The sequence below is a fragment of the Chiloscyllium punctatum genome, chromosome 20 (assembly GCF_047496795.1).
Source record: "Chiloscyllium punctatum isolate Juve2018m chromosome 20, sChiPun1.3, whole genome shotgun sequence".
NCBI lineage: Eukaryota > Metazoa > Chordata > Chondrichthyes > Orectolobiformes > Hemiscylliidae > Chiloscyllium > Chiloscyllium punctatum.
In genome coordinates this window covers 35400431-35411164 of record NC_092758.1, presented here as the reverse complement: position 1 = coordinate 35411164, position 10734 = coordinate 35400431, and the positions used below count along the sequence as shown (strand labels likewise).

Here is a 10734-nt window from a genome sequence, read left to right as displayed (position 1 = left end):
AGATAGAGAGATATTGTATAGTTTTACAAAGAAAAGTTTCACATCACATTGCATTTATTTTTAAGTTCATTTATTATAGAGAATGCCATGCAAGTGAGATTTTTAATTTTACAAAACACAATGACCATGATTACAGTGCCACCTATGCTACTGAAAATGTTAGAAGGAGTATATTAATATATTAATAGCAGTGGTTTACCTCTGGTGTAGGCTTTGTTTGCACTTGATTAGGTTTATGGATTTGGTTTATTGATGCAGCATTAACAGAGTTTTCAAATAGATCCAAACATGTAAAATACAAACTTTTGATTAAAGAACAGATGGTCAAATTCAAAATTTGCTTTAGTCATAAAAAGGAAGATGGAAAATGATCTATTTCCCATGTGAAGGCAACATTTGGAAAAGATAGTTCAATCTCCTGGTGAACAGAATAAACTGTACACGCTCCTGTACAAATCTGAGTGATTAAATAACTATCACAATTTTGAAAACATCAAGTTCACAGTTTCATGGGGATTGTCCAATAAATGTTCTCCACTGGCAATTTGTTATTCTCAGGCAGCCAAATGAACTGGACCAACTCAGTGATGTAATATCACGATTTATCGTAAAAAGTAAAGCCAGGACAGCAGATTAGAGAATACTCCCCCTGCCCCCAAAAAAAGGCCTCTGTGCTAGAATGTTAATGGAAGCTACCTTCTCATCTACAGTCATGTAAGATGATCTTTTAAGATGACTTCCAGTGCAAGCGTCTTGGCGAGTGAATAAAAACAACCGTATTCCAAGTTTCTACTTTCACAAGCACTTAAAAACTCCTAAATAAAATTTTAAAATATTTATAAACTGAATGGGTTGATCAGTAGTTACACAATTCCTAGTTTTATATATCGTTGTTGTGCATTAGTCTCTACGCTTGGTCTTTCTTTTGCTTCAGTTGGGAACAAGGTCTTTTAGGTAACTGAATCTGAATATAGGCCACTTTCTCACTATTAAGCCTGCTGAAAAGTAGGGTTCTTTCCTAAGATTATTCTCTACATCAATATCCTGAGAAATGCAGGGTTATTTCATTTAAACAAGAATGTTTCTTCTTTCAATTGTAATATAATTCCCTGTGATGAAACATAATCATTCTTCCTTTCGTGTGACCACCTTATCTATTAATTGCCCATACCCAACAGACCTTTGACAAACTTTAAATATTCTACAAGTTTATTAACAAAGTGAGAATCTGATGTGCCAACCTAAACATCTATATGATCCATAGCTATATTACAGTCCTTTAGAACAGCCACTGCAAAAGTATTAAAAACATAGGATGTATCAGTATTCCCAAAACACTTGATTAAACAGCAATGTGAGGGATTTCACAGTGGTTTATAACCATGGGAAAATTTATTTTCAATAAAGCATACAAGATTTCTGTAGAGGTTAATTTGCAGTAAAGGTCAACCATCACGCAAATTCTAACATATTGATAAGCATCCTGCAAGAATAGTAATTAAAACCTGAATTATTTTTCATGAAGTACCATTGTGCATAATTCCCAGTTTCAGTAATGCACCTATGAGGTGTCCTGGTTAAGTCTGTGTAACAGTTGACCACTACTCTCAGGCTGAACTTCAGTCCGTCAAGTCATCTTGCACAACCAATACCTAACCCTTTCTCAATATTGCCCATAGCAATAATAACAAAAGGTAGCTAAAAGAATTCAAAGAGGAGTAAAAACAAATGTATACATACACTCAAAATACTCTAGCAGCTCCAATGCAGCATGACAGACAACATATCAAGTCTACACACACACACAAATAATAATATCTCTATTTCATGTAATAATTTTTTTTCTAATCAATGTTAAATAATTATTACTCAATAAACAATAATAAAGTTAGTGGGGTTGCCATGGCAGTTCTACATACAACAGATCAAAAAAGATCAGTTAAACCCATATAGACTTTCAACTGCATCGAACTGTGGGACAAATACCCTCAGGAATCTAAGATAGCATGTACTGAAGGAAGAGGAAATCATGTGCAAAACTGGACCCTAATGGATAATAGTTCTTCCAAACAAAAAAGAGACTGTAACTTTATCTTTGTAAGTAATACCATACAATTTCACCATAAAATAAAAATACATTATGCCCATTAGTTACACAATGTTAAATACAATGGTCCACAGGTGAGTTTATCTCAGGACATTACATATCCTCCACGCTGTTTAAATGTGCTGGGAAACCAATTATATGGGTTTGCAGATCGATATGTTGTATAAAAAGTTACCCTACTTTATCAAGGAGCAGATTATAGAAAAACAAGGCAGATGTTTTACTGATCTCTACTGATTCAGTTCCATGCTTCTATTTGTGGTTTCAGTGGGTCCACTTAATATTTTGCTGTGTACCATTGAATAGCTAAAGGCAGCACTGCTACATGGTGGGAAATCGAGACCTGAAATACGGGATAGTGTTTTCATGGTACCTGGGGGCCTTCCTGGGCTGACCCGGTATCCCGCTGCCTTGGTAGTTCCTAAAGGTCTGCCTGGGCTGGTCTTGAAACCCGCTGCCTTTGTTGTTCCCAAAGGTCGGCCTGTACTGGTTCTGTACCCAGCAGCTTTCGTCGTCCCTGATGGCCGTCCTCGTTTCCCTGCTCGAAAAATGTTCTTCCTTCTTTTCAGGTCATTCTGAGCTTCTGCATTTCTTCCAACACCCATTTGTGAATTTGGCTCCTCCAGCGATTCTTGTTTTACGCAGCTCATCGGCTTATAGCTGTTTCCATAAAGTTTGTCCGGTTGGGAAGAACACAAGTCAAAGTGGTCATTGCTGCTCACGTCATCAGCACTGAATGTCACCTCCTTCTCCGGCTCACAGCAGCCAGTGTTACTGCAGCCGACTGGATGCATAATTTCTAAGAATTAAATTAGGGACACATTTTAAAATAGTCTATGATTACTTCACTAAAATATCTAACAAATTACTACATAAATGAAAATTACCATCAGACTGGATTGCTGAATACACATCATTTTCAAATAAATAAATAAAATTTGTGTAATTCATTCAAACTCCATGCGAGGAATATCAAATCCAAATTCAAAACTGTTTATAGTCAAATTAAGTCTCTGCTGATCTGCCCTATCCAGAGTATTCACATGTATCTTTTCAAATTAATTTACTATCTTATCTCTAGGCTTATCTCATTATCTACTTCAAAATTTCAAGTACTCAACTCTCTTTAAATCTTTCAATAACTATAATTTGGATGGGTAATATGGCTGTGATAGTCAACAGGGCATGGAAACAACCTGGGATATCACTTCAGATATGATCCCAATGCCTCATTTGTGAAGCTTAACTTTTCTAACTTTGTATTCAATTCCCCTTCAGCAAATGATAATATGCTATTAACTTGCTTAATTACTTGCCATATCTGCACATTGACAACCAGTTCCCTTTACATCACTTGAACTTATAAAGCTAATGTCACTGGACTAGTAATCCAGAACCCCAGGTTAATGGGAACATGGATTGAATGCCACCATGACAGATTGTGAAATTTAACTGAAAGGAAAATCTAAAATTAAAAAGCTAGTCAGCGGCAATCATGTAACTGATATCAATTGTCACTGATGTCCTTTAGGGAGGGACATCTTCCATTCATAAATGGTCTAGCCTACATGAGATACGAGACTCACAACAATGTGGCAGACTCTTAACTGCTGTCTGAAATGACCTAGGTCCCACTCAGCAATGGTAATTAGGAATCAGTGGCAAATGATGGCCTTACAAGTAATGTCTACATCTCTTACAAGAATAAAAAGAGAGCAAGATTTCACAGCTCTGTAATCTGTCCTCATTTTAGATAAAATACTTTTCATTCTGCCTGCCAAAATGGATAATTTAACTTTTTCCCAGGTAGTACATCACTTGTCAGATCTCTGCCCACTCACTTAACCAATCTATACCATTTTGAAACCTTGTTATGTCATTCAAAAAAAAAGACAAAAAAAACCCAAGGTAATTGGAGGCCAGTTAGCTTAATAACTACCAGTGGGAAAAGGTTTATCATCAAGGCTGTAAGAGCACTGTATTTACAAATGGATCAAAATCAAGCAAAGGTAGCATGGCTTCAGGAAGATGAAACCATGCTTTCCAAATTTAATTAAACTCTTTAAGGAAATGAGCATGCAGAATAGGTAAAACAGTAAATAAAGGAATAGATGAAGTACATGCAATATACTTGGAGTTTAAAAGGCATTTGATAAGGTACTGCATGTAAGGCTATTTAATAAGAGCCTGTGGGGTGTTTGAGATAGCATCTTAGCTTACTTAGAGGACTGTCTAACTAATAGAAAACAAAGAGCTAGGATAAGCAGTCATTTTAGGATGGTAACCTGTAACTAACAGATTGTGCCCTAGCACTAATCCCTGTGACAATTATTTACAATATATATTGATGACTTGGATGAGGGAAGTAAATGCACTATTGCCAAATTTGCAGATGACACAAAAATAGGTGGGAAGGCAAATGGTGAGGATGACAGAGGAATAGTCAAGTGACTAGACAAACACTTGGCATATGGAATATATGTGGAAAAATGTGATGTTGCGCACTTTGGCAGGAAGAACAGATGAAGTGAAATGTTATCTAATGGGAGAAAGACAGCAGAAATTTGCATCACAAAAGAGGTTTGGGAATTCCTTGTGCATGCATCTCAAAAAGCTAGGATTCAGGTTAGTGGGATGCTGCTCCTTCTTTAACAAGATTATATTGTCCTTCTTTTCCCCCCCACAGAGAGGTTGTAAATGCATAGACTCCAGAAAGTCTGGATTTTATGAGTTTTAGGTCCAATTTGATTATAACTAACAGATACTGCCTCAGGCAAAAGGCTTTCAAGTTTAAAAAAAACTTGTACAACGAAAGGGGAGTAGTTAGTTTTCCCAGCTCAGCTTTTCTCTGGTTTGGTTTGGTTGTAGCAGTCTGGCTGTTCAGAGCAAGCAGGCAGTTGGTTTTGAGGCTGCTGGTCAAAGAAACAGCTACATGGAAGAAAGTGTTCCAAGCTGAATCTTTCTACCATTTCTCTCTCTCTCTCTCTCTCTCTCTCTCCCCCCTCTAAGACCCTGTATTTGATTGTACCTTTTTTTGCCAAAGGATCTTTATGGGGATTGTTGAAGGTATTTGGAACAGCATAATTAATTTAGGATAATCTGTTAAGCCTTTGGATAGGCTGTTATTCTCTATTCGGTTCTCTTTTGTTTGTGTTTCAATCAGTAATCTTGCAAGGAAATTCTGTTTGTTTAAAACTAAAGTGGTTGGGCCAGCTCATCAACCCTAGAATATCCATTTTGCCCCTGCTTAAAACAACTGACAAAGTTAGGGTCCAGGTAACCTTCCTGAAATGTTTTGAAGGGGTCTGGTCCATAATAGTGGGAAGGCAGACAAATGGGCTTTTGTTCATAAGGATTCAAATATGAAAATAGAGAAATCTTGCTAAAACAATATAAGTTACTAATCAAATCATACCTAGAATTCTGAGGAAAGATACACTGACTTTGGAGACAGTCCAGAGAAGGTTCACAAAGGTTGATCGAGTATAGAGAGATTTTCTAAATGCGGAGAAACTAAGCAATTCTCTCAGTGGAGTTTATTAGAATGAGAGATAATCTATTGAAATATATAAAACTCTTAGACAGCTTGATAGAGCAGGTAGGGAGCGGTGGTTTCAATTTGTGGGCTTCTAGGAATCTCATTTTCACAAATAGCGAATCTATGAAATTCCTTACCACAGAGATCTGTTGAGGCAGAGTCATATTTTAGGATGAGAACAGATTTTATTTAGTAAGTGAATCAAAGGTTAAATGGGAAAAGGCAAAGTGGAATGGAGGATTATCGAATCAGTCATAACATTGACATTGTACTACTATTCAAATGGGCTGAATGATCTGTTTTGGCTCCAACCATTCATGGTCTCTGATGGCCTTCACAACATACTTCCCCACCCATTTTGTGTCAACAAAAAAATTCAATAATATCTTCAAAGTGTAAAAAGGTAAGGCCCCAAAACTACTTCCAGTTGCACACCACAAAATTACCCATTAAAGCCTTCTTTTTCCTAGTAACTCCCAATCTTGTATCCATACCAATGTTACTATCTAAACCATGATATTTTATTTTCCTTCATAACATTTAATGCAACACTCTGTATAATGCCTTTTGGAAATCTAAGTACAGTACACCCATCATGTGCCTGGCTATAAAATATCGAATAATAGAGTACATGTTGGAAGCTATGACAGATGTTAAGCTAACTGGCCTATGATTTCCTGTGTTCTGTTGCCATCCCTTGTATTTAAAATAAGTTATGATCAATATTTTGCAACTTAATGGAACCTCCCCCAAATCTAAGAAATTTTGTAAAATTAAAATCAATGTATTGATTATGCATTAACCAGTTCTTTTTAGACCCTTGAATGGTCCATCTGGGCCCAGGGACTAGTCAGTGTGCAAATCCAACAATTTGCTCAGTTCCACTTCCCTGATTATCATAACTTGGAGTTAGGCCTTCCCTACCATTTCCTAATTTATAGCTATTTCCAGGACATTATTTGTATATTCTTATAGTGAATACCAATGCAAAATAACCCACTTGATTCTTCTGCCATCTCTTTATTTACTTTCCATCATTACTTCCCTGGATTCACTTTCTATAAGTCCAACATTCACACTGTTAACTCTTTTTCATTATAAAAGGATATATAGGATATCTATAGAAACTGTGAACATCTGTTTTTACATTTCTAGCTAGGTTTCTTTGCATTCCAATCTTTTAGCTCCTCATTGTTCTTTTACTCTTAGGCTCATAAAGCTGTACAGCATAGAAACAGACCATTCGGTCCAACTAGAACATAGAACATAGAAGACTACAGCGGCAGTACAGGCCCTTTAGCCCTCGATGTTGCGCCGATCCAAGTCCACCTAACCTACACTAGCCTAGCCTAGCCTAACTCATCCATGCCAACCAATTATCCTAAACTAATCCAATCCCATTTGCCAGCATTTGGCCCGTATCCTTCTAAAATCTTTCCTATTCATATACTCATTCAGATGCCTTTTAAATATTGTAATTGTATCAGCCTCCATCACTTCCCCTGGCAGCTCATTCCATACACGCAGCACACTCTGTATGAAAAAGTTGCTCCTAAGATCCCATTTGAATCCTTCCTTTCTCACCTTAAACCTATGCCCTCTACTTCTGGACTCCCCCACCCCAGGGAAAAGACCTTGGCAATTCACCCTTTTCATGTTTCACAATATCCTTCTGATAGGAGGGAGACCTGAACTGAATGCAGTACTTCAAAAGTGGCTTGACCAATGTCCTGTAGATCTGCAACATGACCTGCCAACTCCTAAACTCAATGCACTGACCTATAAACACAAGCTTATCAAACACCACCTTCACTATCCTGGTCTACCTGCGACTCCACTTTCAAGGAAATATGAACCTGCAAACCGGTGTCTCTTTGTTCAGCAACACTCCCTTGGATCTTACCATTAAGTGTATAAATCCTGCTCTGATTTGTCTTTCCAAATGCAGGACATCACATTTATCGAAATTAAATTCCATCTGCCACTTCTTGGTCCATTGACCCATCTGATCAAGGTCCCATTGTAGTCGGAGGTAACCTTCTTTACGGTCTGCTACACCGCCAATTTTGGTCTCATTTGCAAACTTACTAACCATACCTCCTACGTTCACATCCGAATCATTTTATATAAATGACAAAAAGCAGGGACCCAGCACCGATCCTTGTGACACACCATTGGTTACAGGCCTCCAGTCGAAAAAGCAGCACACCACCACCCTCTGTCTTCTACCTTTGAGCCAGTTCTGTATTCAAATGGCTAGTTCTCCATGTGATCTAACCTTCCTAACCAGTCTATCATGAGGAACCTTATCAAATGCCTTAGTAAAGTCCAGATAGATCACATGCACTATTCTGCCCTCATCAATCCTCTTTGTTAGTTCTTCAAAAAAAACCTCAAGTTAACAAGCACGATTTATCACACGCAAAGCCATGTTGAACAAAGAACATAGAACAGTACAGACCTTTCTGCCCTTGATGTTGTGTTGACCCTTTATCCTACTCTAAAATCACACTAACCTACTTGCCCTTCACTTTACTATCATCCATGTGCCTTTCCAAGGGTTGCTTAAAATGTCCCTAATGTATCTGACTCTACTACCACTGCTGGCAGTGCATTCCAATCACCCACCACTCTAAGTAAAGAACCTACCTCTGACATCTCTTTTAAAGCTTCCTCCAATCACCTTAAAACTATGCCCCCTTGTGATAGCCATTTCTGCCCTGAGGAAAAGTCTCTGGCTACCCACTCTATGTCTCTCTTGTATACCTCTATTCAGTGACCTCTTATTGTTCTTTGTTCCAATGAGGAAAGCCCTAGCTCCCTCAACCTTTCTCCATTAGTCATGCCTGCTAGTCCAGGCAACATCCTGGTAAATCTCCTCTGCTCCCTCCCTAAAGCTTCCACATCCTTCCTATAATGAGGTGACCAGAACTGAACACAGTATTCCAAGTGTGGCCTAAACCGGGTTTTATAGAGCTGCAGCATAACTTCTTAAACTCAATTCCCCTGCTAATGAAAGCCAACACACTATATGCCTCCTTGACAAACCTATCAATTTGGATGGCAATTTTGAGAGATCTATGGGCGTGGACCCCAAGATCCCTCTGTTTCTCTACTGTCAAGAATCTTACCTTTAACCCTGTAATCTGCGTTCAAATTTGACCTTCCAAAAATGAACCACTTAACACTTTTCCAAGCTGAACTCCATTTGCCACTTCTCAGCCCAGCTCTGCATCCTGTAGGTTGCAATGGGACACCAACAGCCCTCCATATTATCCACAACTCCACCAACTTTTGTGTCATCGGCAAACTTACTCACCCACCCTTCCACTTCCTCATCCAAATCATTCATAAAACTCATAATTAACAGAGCTCCCAGAACAGATCCCTGTGGAACACCACTGGCCACTCAGCTCCAGGCTGAATACTTTCCATTAACTATCACTCTGTCTTCTATGGGCCAGTCAATTCTGCATCCAGACAACCAAATTCCACTGTATCCCATGCCTCCTTACTTTCTGAATGAGCCTACCATGGGGAACCTTATTAAGCACCTTGCTTAAATCCATATACACAACATCCACTGCTCTACCTTCTACAATATGTTTTGTCACATCCTCAAAAGAATTCAATAAGGCTTGTGAGGCATGACCTGCCCCTCACAAACACATTCTGACTATCTCTAATCAAACAATGCTTTTCCAAATAATCAAATTCTGTCTCTCAGAATCCTCTCCAATAATTTGCCCAACACTGATGGAAGACTAACTGGTCTGTAATTCCCAGGGTTATCCCCATTCCCTTTCTCAAACAAGGGAATAACATTTTCCACCCTCCAATCATCTGGTACTACTCCAGTGGAGAGTAAGGATGCAAAGATCATCGCGAAAAGTGCAGAAATCTTTTCCCTCGCTTCACATAGTAACCTTGGGTATATCCCACCTGGCCCAGGGGACTTAACTAATCTCATTTTTCAAAGTTTCCAGCATATCCTCCTTCTTAACATCAACCTGTCTGTGCATATCAGCCTGTTTCACGCTGTTCCTTCACCCTTCCATCCCGTCCTTGCCTTAGTGGGACAAATCCTATTTCCCGAAACACCTTCACCTTTCTGTTGACTATCTATATTCAGTCCTTGCCTTTGCAAGTACATGTAAATCTTGTCCCTAAAAAGATTCCCTCCAACAATTTTTCCCACCACCAATGTCAGGCTCCCGGGTTTATAGTTCCCTGACGTTTCCTTACCAGCTTTAAACATAAGCATCATATTAGCCAACGTCCAGTCTTCTGTCACCTCACCTGTGACTATTTTTTGCTGCTCTTTTATATTCTGTCCAATACCCTGAGTGACCACCCATCTTCGTACAAATAAATGATTTCTCTTTAGACTCAATACTTATTTTCCCCAAAATATTAACCACAGATGGCAGGGCCCCAGCTTGGAACATTTCTTTCTCCATGGATGATGTCAGTTCTGTGTTTTCTGAAAAAGCCCTTAAAATGTCTACCATGGCATCTCTATTGACATGCACCTTAGACTAATTGATTTGCTGATTGTAGTTAGCTTTATTCTCATGCCCTCCTAATTTAGGGGCAATGATGGCCTAGTGGTATTATCGCTGGACTGTTAATCCAAAGATCCAGGTCATGTTCTGGGAACCTGTGTTCAGGCAGATGCAACTTAATTCCAGATTTTTAAAATTTGAATTCAAGAGCCTAATGATGACCATGGATTCATTGTAGACTGTCAGAAAACACCCATCTAGTTCAATAGTGTCCTTTAGAGAAGGAGACTGCCATTCTTACCTGGTCTGGATTACACTGGACTCCAGATCGACAGCAATGTGGTTGACTCTTTACTGCCCTATGGATGGGGAACAGATGCTGGCCTAGCCAGTGACACCCCCACCCCATGAACGAACAAAAATAAACCCTTAGTTTAGTTCAAAACCTCTCCCTCCCCCAAATGAATTTAAAATTCAATCAATCACATTCTGATTACTGGTACCTAGGGGCACTTTCACTATATTACTATTAATTCGTCCTACACAATATCAAGTGTAGTATAGCATACTATCTGGTTGGATCC

At 38.8% G+C, this 10734-nt stretch overlaps 1 protein-coding gene across 9 annotated transcripts in view; it reads right to left on the bottom strand.

Annotated features, from left to right (window-relative positions):
* The window catches only part of c20h5orf24 (chromosome 20 C5orf24 homolog), a 38287-nt gene that overhangs the window by 5760 nt on the left and 21793 nt on the right, over window positions 1-10734 (bottom strand). For 7 of the 9 annotated variants that reach the window (XM_072590676.1, XM_072590675.1, XM_072590671.1 and 4 more), the window contains one exon: window positions 40-2906. In XM_072590676.1, the coding sequence (XP_072446777.1) occupies window positions 2338-2901 (564 nt within the window). In that variant the 5' untranslated portion in view covers window positions 2902-2906 and the 3' untranslated portion in view covers window positions 40-2337. Of the gene's footprint in view, window positions 1-39; window positions 2907-10734 lie in introns of those variants that run through there. The other 2 variants (XR_011963474.1, XM_072590679.1) reach the window with 1 other exon arrangement.